General features: G+C 47.2%; 2 protein-coding genes across 26 annotated transcripts in view; one reads left to right on the top strand and one right to left on the bottom strand.

Moving 5' to 3' along the window:
• The window catches only part of DLGAP1 (DLG associated protein 1), a 1,086,743-nt gene that overhangs the window by 979,053 nt on the left and 91,073 nt on the right, over positions 1 to 16,617 (top strand). The gene's annotated exons all lie outside the window — the stretch shown is intronic.
• LOC108177130 (uncharacterized) overlaps positions 1 to 16,617 on the bottom strand; it is a 68,643-nt gene that overhangs the window by 40,216 nt on the left and 11,810 nt on the right. For 3 of the 7 annotated variants that reach the window (XR_016214633.1, XM_089305880.1, XM_089305881.1), the window contains exon 4: positions 9,124 to 13,446. The exons of 2 other annotated variants lie outside the window; for them this stretch is intronic. Coding sequence is in view for 3 of the 5 variants with exons in the window: in XM_089305880.1 (XP_089162006.1) it covers positions 13,332 to 13,446 (115 nt within the window). In the remaining 2 variants the exon portion in view is untranslated. Of the gene's footprint in view, positions 1 to 9,123; positions 13,447 to 13,896; positions 14,574 to 16,617 lie in introns of those variants that run through there. 2 more of the 7 variants (XR_016214631.1, XM_070050440.2) reach the window with 1 other exon arrangement.

Genomic DNA, 16,617 nt, shown 5'->3' with positions numbered 1-16,617 from the left:
ATCTTGACTCTTAAAAAAAAAAATTAAACTCTTTTGGGGCAGGTGGAGTGAACAGGACCAAATAGACTTTTCCCTTTGAAGAAGGGTAAATCTTATAGTTGGTGGGATCCAAGGAGATGGATTTGCAACCTGGGCCAGACTGCCGACTCTGGAATTCCAGAGGCCAGCGCAGCCTCCCTGATGTCCTGGCATGCTCTCCTTAGGGAGCTGAGGGAAAGCCCTGCGACAGCAGCAGGGGAGCTGGGACCATGCCTCATCCACCGAGGATACAGGGCACCCGTGGGACGTGCAGAGCCCGTCCCTGCACACGACCAGTGAGCGGCGCTGCCCAGGACGCAGGGGCTGCACTTGTGGGCTCCACCACCCGCCCCGCAGCACCAATCCACGCTCACAGCCACGTGGTCGGCACTGTGGACGTCAGGCCGCCTGTCCCCCAGCGCAGAACAGGCCCACTTTGTGCATCATGAGGAAAGTGGAGCAGCAGTGACTTGGCAAGGCTGGTTTCCATTTTCTCAGGCTTCTGCATCGGTCTCATCTCAAAGGCTGCCACTTGCCCAGGTGAGGTGCTTCCCGGGCTGCCGCGGGATGTGGCGGCCCCGCTAGCAGGAGGGGAGGCCAGGCCCACTGAGGGGTCACGGTTATGTCCGATGAGAGCAGGGGAGCACCCACTCCACACCCAGCCAAAGCCTCCAAAGGTTCCATTAGCTGAGAGCAAAGAAAGACACCCTCAGTCTCTAGGCAACTTTTTCCTGGCCTTGAAGACCCTCTGGGAGCAATGGGGTTAGCACAATTTCAAAATGCACTGAAGTCTCCGTTTAGGTGGGTGATTCATGTACACAGAATCGTTTATGGGAGTTTACAAAGGATCTTCGAAAAGTTCATGGAGTTGGCGGTTGGGGATGGCTGGCACAGCAGTTGCAAACAGGCTTGGGAAACCTGCATCCCCTATCAGAGGGCCCAAGTTTAAGACCCAGCTCTGCTTCCTATCCAGCTTCCTGTTGGTGCACACCTGGGAGGCAGCAGGTGATGGATCAAGTACTCGGGACCCTGCTGCCCACATAGGAGACCTGGGCTGAGTTTCCTGAGTAGTTTCTGGTGTATTCAGAGCTGAGCACTTCTTGTGTGTGGCCTTCCTGGAATACAGAGTGGATCAGGAGTATCTGCCAGTTCTGCCCATGAGGACAGGGTCTCGGCTGCAGTGGGGCTTCCCCTTCTTGGGCTTGCTCCTTTTAACCTTGCTACCGGCGTCATTAGCATCCTTGCCTTGAGGTTTCTTCTTAGTGTCTGGCTTTGGAGATTTGTCACCCACTGTCTTGCAAGGTGGCAAATAGCCAGGTCATTTGTTTTTAAGGCAACCTCAGTGTGTATCAGAACCATGAGATATCGTCTCTGATCCCATAGGGCTGTGAGGGACCCTAAGAGGATTCGCACCCCAGGTTCTCGCACCCCAGGTTCTCAGGTGCTGCCAACATTGCAGGCCAGGAGACCACCCTTTAAGAGCTGCTGCCGCAGGGACAGAAGCTCCAAATTCTTCTCTTTACATTTCTGGGCATGTTCACTACCTGTTCATACGTGACAGCAGCTGTTCTTTAAGACTACCACCCTTACTGCCTGTGTTGTTTTGGAACAAATTTCACAAACTTCATGAGATAATTGGGAAATGGATTAGTGGGGCTTTCATTGCCTTTCCAGCTTCTAGAGGCTTCCAGCATTCCTTAGCTTGTGGCCCCTTCCTCCATCCTCACAGCCAGCAACAGTGTAACATCTTCAGACCTCTCTCTCTCTTTCATACACACACACACACACACACACACACTGTTTCCATCACCAAATCATCATCATTGTTTCTGGCCCTCCTGCCTCCCACTTAGAAGGACCCTGATGATTATATTGGACCTACCCAGATAATCCAGGACATCAATTTGGTTTTAAGATTCCTAATTCAGGGGCCGGCACCATGGCTCACTTGGTTAATCCTCCACCTGCGGCACCGGCATCCCATATGGGCGCCAGTTCTAGTCCCAGTTGCTCCTTTTCCAGTCCAGCTCTCTGCTGTGGCCCTGGAAGAAAATGGAGGATGGCCCAAATCCTTGGGCCCTGCACCCGCATGGGAGATCAGGAGGAAGCACCTGGCTCCTGGCTTCGGATCAGTGCAGCGCGCCAGCCATAGCAGCCATTTTGGGGGGGGGGGGTGAACCAGCAGAAGGAAGACCTTTCTCTCTGTCTCTCTCTCACTGTCTAACTCTCCCTGTCAAATTAAAAAAAAAAATATTCCTAATTCAATCCACAAAATCCCCTTTTCCATGTAAGGCATCATATTCAAGGATTAGGACTTGGGTATCTTTAGGGACGTAGGATACATCTTACCACCTGCTTATACTTCAGCAGGTATCCCACCATCCCATACCCCCCACCCCAGATAAACCAAAACAGCATCAGGATATACCAGATGCCAGCTCAGAAGGGTAAAGCCACATTTTTCCCTGTTTTGACTCACCTAGTCACAGGTCACTGGGGAAGATGCAGATGGAGGAACTGTGCTAAAAGGCTAGATTCCCGCCTTTTGAAATACCTGGTTATTACCTGCAGAACTGTTCTGAGCTGATCTTAGCCTTAAGGCTGTGAACTTTCTGTTGGTGGGTACAATGGTCATCCCAGGCTGCCATAACAAAGCACCACCTACAGGGTAGCTTAAAACTGCAGAAATATACTTTCTCATCATTCTGGATCAAGATATTGACAGGCTTGTGTCTCTGCAGGCCTCTCCTTGGCCTGGACGTGGCTGTCTTCCCTGTGTCATCAGTTAGTCTGCGAATGTGCATCCCTGGTGCTTCTTTTTTTGTTTCTTTTGGTTTTGTTTTTTTGTTTTTGTTTTTTTTTGACAGGCAGAGTGGACAGTGAGAGAGAGAGACAGAGAGAGAAAGGTCTTCCTTTGCCGTTGGTTCACCCTCCAATGGCCGCCGCGGCCGGCGCGCTGCGGCCGGCGCACCGCGCTGATCCGATGGCAGGAGCCAGGAGCCAGGTGCTTTTCCTGGTCTCCCATGGGGTGCAGGGCCCAAGCACCTGGGCCATCCTCCACTGCACTCCCTGGCCACAGCAGAGGGCTGGCCTGGAAGAGGGGCAACCGGGACGGAATCCGGCGCCCCGACCAGGACTAGAACCCGGTGTGCCGGTGCCGCTAGGCGGAGGATTAGCCTAGTGAGCCGCGGCGCCGGCTGTTTCTTTTGTTTTTATCTATTTGAAAGACAGTGACAAAGAAAGAGGGAGAGGGAGGAAAGACAGAAATTTCTCATCTGCTGGTTCACTTCCCAAATGCCTGCAGCAGCCAGAGTTGAACAAGGCTGAACCCAAGAGCTAGAACTCCATCCATGTCTCCCATGTGGATGGCTGGAGCCCAAGCGCTTAAGCCATCATCTGCTACCTTCCAAGGTGTGCATTAGCAGGCAACAGGATTAGAAGTGGAGGCAGGGCTTGATTCCTAGTACTCCAGTGTCGGATGTGGGTATCTCAAGTGGCAGCTTAACACACCACTACACAACACCTACCCTACGACACTAGTCAAACTGGAGTTAGGGCCCCCTGTAATGACATTACTCACCTTTTAAAAGACCCTGTCTGCAAGAACAGTCACATTCTAAGGTACTATGATTTAGAACTTCAACTTAAGAATTTGGGGTGGGGGGACACAATTCAACCCACAACAGTGGGCTAGGACCCAGAGAGATTTTTAAAAATCACCTCCATTCCTTCTTGGTACAACCAGTGGGCTGTGGATAGGGTAGGGAGGGTGAGACAGACCTTGAACTTGTCTAACTGTCTCGGGTAGGGATAAGAGGAAGGCAGAGAAGGCCACAGAAGCCACCAAAGGGTTCTCTGTGGTCTGTGTGGGGAGATAACCACTTTCAGGGCTCACCCACCCTAGAGCCGACGTCCCACAGAGGGTTTGTTATTTGATACATCATTACATCCAGAAATTCCACGAAGTCACTGCACTCCCTAGACCCAGGGGAAATAAGAGCAGACAGAGTGTCTATGTTTGGTGATCATTGAAAGACCTGTGTGATGGAAATGATTTCATGCTCAAGGCATGGCTCTGATAGGGAAGTCAAGCAGGCCACAAGTTTAACCAACCCAAATAGCCTTTTATTATTATTATTTATTTATTTGAGAGGTAGAGTTACAGACAGTGAGAGGGAGAGACAGAGAGAGAGGTCTTCCATCTGCTGGTTCACTCCCCAGGTGGCCGCAACGGTCAGAGCTGTGCCAATCTGAATCAAGGAGCCAGGAGCTTCTTCTGGGTGTCCCACATGGGTGCAGGGGCCCAAGCACTTGGGCCATCTCCTACTACTTTCCCAGGCCATAGCAGAGAGCTGGATTGAAAGAGGGGCAGCCGGGACTAGAACCGGCACCCATATGGGATGCCAGCACCACAGGCAGAGGATTAACCTACCGCACCACAAGCCAGCCCTGAAATAGCCTTGTCTTATTCTTGAGTCATGGAGTTCTCTCTTGTCAGAGCTCTTTAGAGGCCAGACACTGTAAACTGTAATTGTGGGAGTAACTGCTGCTGCTGAGGTCATCCTTGGATGTGTTGCATCTTCAATTTATGGGACAAAGACTAAAGATATAGATATAAATATAGATATAGATATATATGTAAATATGAAAACACACTTCTTGAGTCATATATATATATAAGGAATATATACATATATATATATAGATAGATAGATAGATAGATAGACAGATAGATAATGAAATAAGCTGGTCTCAGAAAAGACAGACCCTGTAGGATTCCTGGAGTAGTTAGATTCAGAGACAGAATGTAGCATGATGGTTTCCAAGGGCAAGGGGAATGTGGAGGTGCTGTTAATGGGTCCCGAGTTTTGGTTTGTGTCAACAAGGGTTCTGGAGAGGGATGATGGCAATGGTTGCACAGCAGTGTGGCTGCACTTAATAGCACTGAACTGGACACTGACAAGCTGTTAATGTGCAAATTTTATATTATGTACATGTTACCATATTTTTTTAAAGTCTGCTAGAAGACAATCATATAATGCAAAGAGTGTATGATTGGGGTCCGGTTCAGTGTGAATGCCATCTCCTCCACTCTTAGTTTTGGGGCAATGTTCTATTTGTTTCTTTGTAGCAAACCGCTCTAAGACTTAGAGTCTTCACAGGACAGCAAGCATTCTGTTATTTCTCCATCTCTGTGGGTCAGGAATGAGGGAAGAGCTTCCACTGAGTTCTAGCTCAAGTCTCGCCTGAGCTGTGGTCAGCTAAGGGCGGGAACAGCTGAGGGCTGGCGGAGCTCTCCCTCTTCCACATTCAGGGGGCCACAGGCTTCCGCGTATGGTCGGCCGCATGGGCCATCTTGGGCTTCCTTACAACATGGCGGTCCCAGGACAACTGGACTGCTTCCAGGGTGGCTGGCAGAGTTGTTTCTGCTTTTCTGGTGTAGCCTTTCCTGCTGTCTTGGTTACAAGCAAATCACAAACTCATCCCAGATTCAAGGGGAGACTGGACTTCACCTCTCAATGGGAAGTAGCAAAGTTCCAGAGCACAGATTGGCAAACCGAGGCCCTTGGAGCAGGCCCAGCTCAGCTCTTGAGCACAGCCTTGCCAGTACAATTACAAATTGTGTATGGCTATGCCACAGTGACAGAGCTGAGTAGTCAGGACCAACAGAAATGGTCCGCAGAGACTAAACGTTTTATTGTGTGGCTCTTCACACAGAAAGTTTGCTGGGACAGCCACTGGACCTAGCAGTTAAGTCTCTGGCTTCTGATTCCAGCTTCCCGCTGATGCAGACCCGGGAATGGCTCAGGTAGTTGAGTCTTTTGCCACCCATGTGGGAAACCTGTATTGAGTCCCAGGCTCCCAGCTTTAGCCCCCAAGCCATTGTAGGCATTTGGGGAATGAAACAATGGATAGGAGCTCTCTCTCTCTTTAATAATAATAATAAATTTAAGAATCAAAACTTAAGAAAAATTTTGCTGAACCCTGTTTTACAAGAATGTGTAAAGATGGAAGATACAGTTGCAGCCACCTTTGTAGAATGCAGGCTGCCTAGCCTCTCTGAACTTAACCCCCATCGCCCAGTCTGTAAAATGGAGTAATAATCATGTGTGACAAGCACTTGGCACAATCCCATGCCAGTAGCAGGCAAGTATAACATTTAGTTCTCCTTTCCAGGCTTCATTTGATTTGAGAGCCATGGAAAGGTGGTTGCTGCCAGGATGGGTCTATTAGCAGCATCAGAAATTCCCAACTTTAGATGCCCATTGGAATTAAGATCAATTTTACAAGAAACCACCACCTTTTAAAATACATGTTCAGAAAGCAGTTGTTTAGCATAGCAGTTAAGATGCCACTTGGAGGCCGGTGCCACGGCTCACTAGGCTAATCCTCCGCTTTGCGGCGCCGGCACACCAGATTCTAGTCCCGGTCGGGGCGCCGGATTCTGTCCCGGTTGCCCCTCTTCCAGGCCAGCTCTCTGCTGTGGCCAGGGAGTGCAGTGGAGGATGGCCCAAGTGCCTGGGCCCTGCACCCACATGGGAGACCAGGAGAAGCACCTGGCTCCTGGCTTCAGATCAGCGCGGTGCACGGGCCGCAGCGGCCATTGGAGGGTGAACCAATGGTAAAGAAAGACCTTTGTCTCTGTCTCTGTCTCTCTCTCTCACTGTCTACTCTGCCTGTCAAAAATTTAAAAAAAAAAAAGATGACACTTGGACACCCATACCCTGGATTGCATTGCCTAGGCTGGAGTCCCAGCTCCTCTTCCAGTTCCAGCTTCCCACTTCCTGCTAGTGTGCGCCCTGGGAGGCAGCTGGTGTGACCACTCAAGCACTTGGTCCCTGCCACCCCGTGAGAGACCCAGATGGAGTTCACAACTCCTCGCTTCTGTCAGGCCCAGCCCCAGCGGTTGCAGGCATTTGGACAGTGAACCAGCAAATAGAAGATCTCTCTCTCTCTCTCCCCATGTCTCTCTGCCTTTCAAATAAAACATTTTTTTTACAAGCAGAATGGACAGTGAGAGAGAGAGAGACAAAAAGGTCTTCCTTTTGCTGTTGGTTCACCCTCCAATGGCCGCCGCGTCCAGCATGCTGCGGCCGGTGCACTGCGCTGATCCGATGGCAGGAGCCAGGTGCTTCTCCTGGTCTCCCATGCAGGTGCAGGGCCCAAGCACTTGGGCCATCCTCCACTGCACTCCCGGGCCACAGCAGAGAGCTGGCCTGGAAGAGGGGCAACCGGGACAGAATCCGGCGCCCCGACTGGGACTAGAACCTGGTGTGCCGGCGCCGCTAGGTGGAGGATTAGCCTAGTGAGCCGCGGCGCCAGCCAAAACTTTTTTTTTAAATGCACTCCTCTCACTCAGTGCATTCCCTTATCAGAGTAACTACATTTTTACCTAGCAAACAGCATCTAAGGGACCAAGGGTTGGAGTGGATGGGGAACAGCAGGGCAGCTGCAGGTTTCCCATTGCCTGTGAGGGCACAGACTCAAGAAATTGTCCTTCCCTCATAACTGACTCTGCCTCTGACAAAGCAACAAAATATGTTTTCTTGGCCCCTCTGTATCCATCATCAGCTCCCTTCTCCTATCGCTCTGACTTGCCCTCTCCTCTCTGGACCCCTGCCAGCTGCCAACATCTGCCCTGGATTTTTCTCTCCTCCTGAGCATTTCCGTGACCAATCCTGCAGCACCTCCTGAGTATCCACCACTAACCCTGCTTCCTCTGCTGGAAGTCCAGTCAGGGTCATCTGGGAGCCTGCGTGTTAATAGAATTTGTTAACCTGCATCTGAACTCTTTCCCTGCAGAAGCCAGCTCTAGCAAGAAAGTAGAGACCAAAAGCAGCATCAGCCATGAGACCCTTTCCCCTTCAAGTCTCAGCGTTTTCTGTTCATTTCTTCAAATACCACCAACATGATCGACTCTATTTATGTATTAAAAATCCTCTCTCCTCTCCAAGTTGTATTTGACTCCAGGCACTTTGAGAATTTACTTAACTTCTTCACCTTGATTTATGTTGGAAGAATGGTTTCTTTCTAAGGCAACTACTGGCCACCAGGAATTTTTATATCAAATATTATATGTGTTTTGGGGTTGGCTAGAAGAGGAAGTGTGAAATTTATGAATAGATCCCATTCCCTTTGACCCATACTAATTTTTTACAGTATTTTTTCCTTCCTATGTAACCTAAATGCACATTTTATGACATTCTCTGATATCCCCAGAGTCCCAACTCGGTATCAGCCAGAGGCCGACCCAGTTTACACAACTCAGGAAAGAGCTGTGCTTTGTAAATACCACTCAGCTGACTCCAAATAAAGCAGCAGCTATTACATCCCTAGTTTATATAAACAGTACTCAATTTACAAAGGACTTTCACACATGCTACCTCTTGAATGCTCACTATAACAAGTGTCTATAGTTAGCATCCCATTCACAGAATAGTTAAGTGCACTGCCTGAGATCACAGAACCACCAATTTGCACACGTGGAATTCCAACATCTTTTGATTCATCCAGGCATAAATTCATACTTCCTAAAAATACAGACACTGAGCTCCTAGTTGTTCTTTCATTCATTCATTCATCCATTCATCCAAGAGGCAGACTACTTGACTCCCCAAATGCCCACAGCAGTCAGGACTGGGCCAAGTTGAAGCCAAGAGCTGGAAACTCCATCCAGGTTTTCAACATGGTGGCAGGGATTCAATCATTGAAGCATCTCCTGCTACTTCCCAGAGTGTGCCAGGACTGGAACCCCACACTCCAGTATAGAATACCAGCATTCCAAGTGGCATATCAAGATTGTGCCAAAAGCCTGCCCCATGCAACCTTAACTGCTAGGTCAAAGGCCTGCCCCTACTGTGCCCTTTCAACCAACACTGTTTCCCTTACCCTCTCTAGAGAATGCCAGTCTCTCCTCCTGAGAAAGAGTTTTGGTTATTTCCAATACCAATTATCAAATGAGATGCTACCAACATTTCACTGAAGCTCAAAAATTGTTTTCAACAGGATATTTCCTGATTGAATCCCTTTAACGTTGACAGTAGAAACTGGACTAAAATGTCAGACCTCCTGCTATGTTTAATAGAAAGGTTTTTGCTGTTTTGCTTTTTGTTTTCTTTTGGTCTCAAACATTTGGAGAATAAAAATGCATCTGAGTTGATCAATATTTTGTAACTACTTTTATGGCTGAAACTATGAATTTAAGGTAATAAGAAATCATAATTTTGAGTGTATGTAAAATGAACAGCAGAGTTTAGCCTGTGATTTCATTGGTTTCTTTCACCACACACCTGGCACTAAATTAGATAGGGTTCACACAGCACCATAGGTGCGCCTGACTTAGTAACCACTAAAACAAGGTCAAGGATTTATTTCTCCTATGGAATTGGTGATGCTGTTATTGAGGTTACTGTGTTACGGGTAAAACAGCAGCAAAGGAAGGCACCCTCAGTTCTTGTTCATGTGAAGAATTTCCATGCAGATTAGGCAGCGAGCAAAGCAAGACTTATTTAAGTCAGAAGCCTCCTGCCTCAGCAGCCAGGATGGGGGCTCCAAGAGGCAAACCTGAGAAACTAGTAGAAGTGGAGTCTTTTAAGCACAAATTTTTTGAGGGAGGACAGAATAGCAGCTAATGGTCAGAGGGTGGGGACAAAACCCATCAAGAGGCCGGATCTGTAATTTTGTCTATCCTGTGTAGCTTGCTCATGATAAAACAAAAAGCCATCAGAAAGGTGTGACTGGTAACTTCTCCTTTCTCTTCTCAAGATAAACAAAACCTCAGAAGGGTAGAGTCTCTACTTCCTTGCTATTCTTGTGATAAAACTGGAAACTCAGGGGTGGAATTTGGCATCTATCTTTAAAAAATAAAAAAAAAAGATATATTCATTTGAAAGGCAGAGTTACAGAGAGAGAGGGAGAGGCAGAGAGAGAGAGAGAGAGAGAGATCTTCCATCGGTTGGTTCACTGCCCAAGTGGCCACAATAGCCAGAGCTGGCTCAGTCCAAAGCCAGGAGCTTCTCCAGTCTCCACATGGGTGCAGGGGCCCAAGCACTTGGGCCATCCTCTGCTGCCTTCCCAGGCACATTAGCAGGGAGCTGGATTGGAAGTGGAGCAGCCGGGACTTGAGCTGGCGCCCATATGAGATGCTAGTGTTGCAGGACCCACTACCCCTCAGCACAGGCCCCAGGCACTTTCATCTTGCTAAAGGTGGCTTTTAGAGAGAAGCAAGCATTTTGCACCTCTTAAAGGGATTTCCCTTTTCTCATTCCGACTGGAACCGACCTAACTTCCTATCTGTCTCTCACAACTGCTGTTTACCTTAAGCACTTGCTATGTGTCAGGGAATGAGCTGAGCATTTCCCTTCTGTTACTGCAGCTCATCCTCCCGACCATCTTATAAAGAGGGCATTGGTCTTTAGCTCCATTTACAGAGTGAAAAAAACCAGATGTGACGGTACTTCATCAATTCATGGATAATAGAAATAAAAGAAGTTTATATTGATAGAAAAAAATTGACATTCTTGAATGATTTTTTCATAATACGCATTTTCTGTGAACTTTTTGAAGACCCCTCATATGCCTGAATTCCAAAACTTTCAGCACTGGAGACATTTAGCCTTCAATTCCATTTTCCATAAATTCTTTGAAGTACACTCATATACAAAGAGATTAGTCAAACTGCTCCATGTAATAGAATTTAAATCGAAGTCTGCTCCCAAAATTAATATTGTTGACCATCATGTAATAGTGGCCTTCAGGCATAGAAAGCAAAGTGAAAGTACTGTTGTTTGTTGGATAGATTTTTAGTAATTTAAAAATGGATAAATGTAAGGCCAGTATCCTACTCTGTTACCAATGTCACTGACATTGAAGCAGAGCTGGGAGAGCATCTGTGATGCTAAATTCTCAAGTAGGTACTTGACATTCCTCAGACTGAGGGGTCCCATTCACATCCTGCCCTCCAACCCACTCTAGCTAGAAATCATTAATGTTCACTATGGAGGCAAAAGGAAACATGTGTTCAAGTTTTTGTTTTTTAAGGTTTTCTTTTATTTACTCTTTCTTTTTTTGGTCAATTTTTTTAAAGATTTCTTTTTATTTATTTGAAAGGCAGAGAAAGTGAGACAGGGAAGAGAGATCTTCCATCCCCTGGTTCACTTCCCAAATGCCTAGAAAAGCCAAGGCTGGACAGGGCTGAAGCCAAGATCCAGGAACTCCATCCAGGTCTCCCAAGTGGGTGGCAGAAGCCCAAGCACTTGAACCATCATAAACTGTCTTTCCAGGTGTATTAGTAGGAAGCCAGATGGGAAGCAGAGGAGCTGAGACTTGATCCTAGGCAATCCTACCTGGCATATGGGCATCCTAATCAATGACCTAACCCACTATGCCACAACATCCACCCACTCTTGTCTTTTCTGTAGTGAAAGCTGATAAAGAGGAAATGGGGAACATCGGAAACCACTGGAGGGGAGACATCCTGCAATATATCAAAGGTTAATGGTACCACAAAGGCGTTAGTCATTCTGTGGTTCAGGTGGGGCTGGGGCTTTGAAAAGGCTCCAGGGGCATGGTCATGGTCATAGGAAGGGTTTAAGGCTGCTGGCCCAACTGCAGGGGACCTGGATTCAGAGCAGGCGGAAGGCAGTAGAAGACTGCACAGGTGCAGGGGCACAGAACTGAAAGCTGTGGGTCCCCGGGAGTGTTCTGGCTTATACCTTCATGGTCATTTTTTTCTGTATGCTTCTTCAATCAGTAAGGGATTGTGGGGCTGGGATGGGAGGGTATGAGTCTGTTGTAGGCTGGGTAGTCAAGGAGGGGACAAATGAGTTGAGACCACAGGGATAAAACATTTAATATTAATCACTAGGAAATGGCATTTAAAAAAGAAGATTTATTTATTGTAAAGGCAGTGAGAGAGAAAAAGAGACAGAGAGACAGACAGAGATCTTCTATCCACTCCCGAAATGCCTGCAAGAGTTGGAACCGGGCCAAAGTCAGGAGCGAGCCAGGAATTTCATCCTGGTCTCGCAACTGTGTGGCAGGGAGACCTGTACTTGGATGCTTGGATCATCATCTGCTGCCTTCCAGGGTGCACCAGCAGGAAGCTGGATGAGAAGCAGAAGAGCCAGGACTCCAGCTGGCACTTGGATATGGGAAGAAGGTGTCCAAGCACCAGCCCTACCTGCTGCACTGCCCCAGGAAGAGGCATCTTAACACGTGTCTCACACACACTGTTGCAGGGCTCTTCATACTCTGGAAACCCAAGCATCTGCAAAGTGTGAACTGAGGCTTTCAAGATGGTTTAGTAGTACTTGAATGTTGTCGTAGTAAATAACGTAAGAAGGAAAAGAAAAACAGCCTGCTTCCTACAGGTCAGGGCCATGCATTACCTTACATACACCAACTTCTCCAATGTACCTTATCATGAAATTTTGTATGATCACCACTTTTTTTTTTTTTTTTTACAGGCAGAGTAGACAGTGAGAGAGACAGAAGAGAGAGAGAAAGGTTTTCCCTTTTCCGCTGGTTCACCCCACAATGGCCGCTGCAGCCAGCGTGCTGTGGCCAGCGTACTGCGCTGATCCAAAGCCAGGAGCCAGGTGCTTCTCCTGGTCTCCCATGGGGTGCAGGGCCCAAGCACTTGGGCCATCCTCCACTGCACTCCCTGGCCACAGCAGAGAGCTGGCCTGGAAGAGGAGCGACCGGGACAGAATCCGGTGCCCTGACAGGGACTAGAACCCGGTGTGCCGGTGCCACAGGCAGAGGATTAGCCTGTTGAGCCGTGGCGCCGGCCCACCACGTATCTTATATAAGTGATAAGAGATAAGTGGTGTTATCTTAACTCCATAGAAACTGAGAACTCGACAGTCTAAGGTCATGTGACTTATAATTGGCAGGTTAGGATTTGTTCCAGGTCTGCCTAACTTCCAGCTGGTGACTTTTCCCATGTACAGAAGTAATATATTTTCCTTATCCAACGTTAAAGGTCTTGGCTGACACCCTTATAACAGAAGACAGATTGACAAGAGAAAAGCATAACAAATCTATTTTTAACCAACACTTAATGTGATGTAGGAAATTGGTCAAAATGAAGACTCAAAAGACCCAGGGAAAACTCTGGTTTTTAATGCTTTGGGATGATGAAGAATGGGCAGTCATGTTGAAGTAGGACCGAACAAAAAGGGCATGATCTAATGTTAATAAACTGGGGAAACTTAGCAAGGCCTGTTTGCTCGGATTATTTCTGGCCTCTGGGTATAGGGTAGGAACCCTCTGGGGTAAGGCTTTTATGGCTTACTTTCTGGCAAGGAAGGTCAGAGATCTTTTACGGCCAGCTCCATACACAGTGACTTCCTTGCTCCTGTGCTTTTCTTAATTGCCAAGGTGCCATATTTTGGGACGTCCTGTTCTGAACCCAGCAGACAGCACCTATAAAGTCATTGCGTTAGTGCCAAGCCACACAAATAAATAAGCTACCAAACTCAAGTTTTCAAATAAAATCAAAGTGACTGAGGTGGTGCTAAAGGTGTTTATTTTCTCAAATACTAGCTGGTAAGGCAGTCCGTGAATGCAGCAAACTGGGTTCTTGCCATTTCTGGACCTGCCATCCAGTGGAGACTTGTCTCCTCAACTTGATGCAAACGTGGTTCCAGGTATCACTTACAGGTGACAATGTCCAGGGGAAGAAAAGGGGATGTCCCTGACTTGTGTCACTCTAAAGACTGAGGCAAACTTCCCAGAAGCATTCCTGTCACTCCCCTTCTCATCCATCTTGTACCCGGGGTGGGAACATCCAGCCTGCAGACCGGACGAAACCCACAAAACCATTTGGTCTGGCCCCACGAAGGGAACTGCAGGCAGGACTTGGAATTCAATACCTTTTTTGTTAACGATTTATTTATTTATTTGAAAGGCAGAGTTACAGAGAGAGATAGGGAGACACACACACACACACACACACACACACAGAATCTATCTTCTATCCACTGATTCACTCCCCAAATGGCTGTAACAGCCAGGGCTGGGCCAGACTGAAGCCAAGAGCTTCACCTGGGTCTCCCACGTGGTTACAGGGGCCCAAGCACTTGGGCCATCTTCCACTGCTTTCCCACCTGCATTAGCAGGGAGCTGGATAAGAAATACAGCAGCTGGAACTTGAGCCAGCACCCCTATGGGATGCCAGTGTCACAGGCCATGGCTTAACCTGTTATGCCACAACGCAGGCCCTTAATACATCTACAACAGGCAAGTTTTAAGTTGATAATTTTGCATAGCCATCAAATGATGTTATAAATATCCAAATGGCCCTTAGCAGAAAAAGGTTCCCCAACCCTGTTTGCAGACCAATGAAGAGTCAGTCTAAGTTCAGGGAGAGGCCCCCACTCCCCTAAAAGTCATGGCTACATGAAAAAGATCAACATCTTTCCGTAACTACAACAAAGTATCTAAGATAAACTACTTATGAAGGAAAGAGGTGCATTTCAGCTCATGGTTGTGGAAGTTCATGGTCCAAGATCAGCTGGTCCCATGGTTTGGCCTCTGATAATGCGTTCTTGCTGCAGAATCCCGAGGCAGTGCAGAACACCACATGTCAAGAGAAAGCATGCATCTGTCTGAGTCTCCTTATGAAGCCACCATGATTTTAATTACAGGGGCTCCACCCTAAGAACGGAATCCAACCAAATCACTTCCCAAAGGCCATACCTCTATAAACACCACAACTGGATTAATCTTCCATGCCCCGTACTAATAACACCAGACTTTGGAGATCAAGTCTGTTTTTTCCCTTAAAGCTTTATTTACTTATTTATTTGAAAGGCAGAGCTAACAGAAAGAAGAGAGACAGAGAGATCTTCAGTCTGCTAGTGTACTCCACAAATGGCTGCAACAGCCACGTGTGGCTCAGGCCAGAGTTAGGAACTCCATCCTGGTCTCTACGTGTATGGCAGGGGACCAAGTACTTGGGCCACATTCTGCAGCTTTCCTAGACACATTAGCAGGAAGTTGGATCAGAAATGAGCAGCTGTGGCTCAAAATGACACTTAGATACGGGATGTCAGCAACTCAAGAAGTGGCTTCACCTGCTGCATTTCAACAGCAGCCTTGAAGACCAAGGCTTTAACATATGAGCTTGTGGAGAACACCTGAATGAATATCTACACCATAGCAACAATGGTGGGGGCATATTAACAAGGAGAATACATATGGGGAAGCAATCAACAATGTTTACACGGGCATAGAGGCATGCAAAAAATGATATGTTCCAGAAATGATGAATAGTTAAATGTGACACCATCAGGAGAAGCTGACAAAATCCATCTGGCTGTCTCATGAGGCAGTGTCCTTAAGCTCTTGAACAGTAAATTTTCAACAATGTCAAGAGTTTGTCATCAGGATCGACACTGTGGTGCAGTGGGGTAAAGCCCCAGCCTGCAACGCTGGCATCCTCTGTGGGCCAAGGTTTGAGTCTCAGCTGCTCCACTTCCAATCCAGCTCCCTGGAGAAGCACCTGCACCTGGAGAAGCAGCAAAGGATGGTTCAAGAGCTTGGGCCCTTGCACCCACATGGGAGACCAGGAAGAAGCTCCTGGCTCCTGGCTTTAGCCTGGCCCAGCCCCAGTAATTGCGATCATTTGGGGAGTTAAGCAGAAGATAGAAGACCTCTCTCTCTCTCTGTCTCTACCTCTCTCTGTAACTGTGACTTTCAAATAAATAAAATAAATATTAAAAAAAAAGTTTGTCAGTATTCTTTTCCATGTGGTAATCATACAAAATTTCTTTCACAAACTGTCAAAACAAAAAATTACCCAGTGAAGTATATGATAAAACTAAAAAATATATCATTTTGTCAGATGTCACAGTTGTAAACAAGTAATTGCAAAACTAATTTATTTAATTTAATAATTTGGAAAGCAGAGTGATAGAGAGAGGGAGAAATGGAGGGAGACAGAAGAAGATTTTCCATCCACTGGTTCACTCCCCCCAAATGGCCACAACAGTCAGGACTGGACCAGGCCTAAGCCAGGAGCCAAAAATTCCATCCAGGTCTTCCATGTGGGGACAATCTTCCACTGCCTTCCCAGGCACATTAGCAGGAAACTGGATTGGAAGTGGAGCAGCAGGAACTCAAACCAACACTCTGATATGCATACTTGTACCACAAGCAGTGGCTTAACCTGTTGTGCTACAGCACCAGCACCTCACATATCTACCTTTTATTCTAATGTGTACTTTTATGATTACAAGGAAATGCAAGGGCAGGTATTTTGCCTATCAGTTATGATACCACCTGTGATAGCCACATCACAAATCAGAGTGCCTGGATTGAGTTTCCAGTTATTGGATTCAGAATGCCCTTGCTCCAGCTATGGCTGTTATTTGGAGAGTGAACCAACAAATGGGGGCTCTGTCTGTCTCAAATAGATGAAAATGTAAAGGAAGTAATATGGATTTACTTCTTTAAACTAGAAAGCTCAAAAAAATCCCAAGAATGAAGTAGCAATCACCCATAAGCCCATCACCTGGCTATAACCAGTTCATGTCAAAGTTAAGTCCTCCATTCACATTTTGTATGGAGTCACAAGGATGAGTGCCTTTTTGT

Source organism: Oryctolagus cuniculus, chromosome 10 (assembly GCF_051225735.1).
Source record: "Oryctolagus cuniculus isolate XC-2025 breed Fujian yellow rabbit chromosome 10, ASM5122573v1, whole genome shotgun sequence".
NCBI classification, from domain to species: domain Eukaryota; kingdom Metazoa; phylum Chordata; class Mammalia; order Lagomorpha; family Leporidae; genus Oryctolagus; species Oryctolagus cuniculus.
The sequence above is the reverse complement of the archived record's forward strand: the minus strand, read 5'-3'. Positions and strand labels throughout refer to the sequence as shown.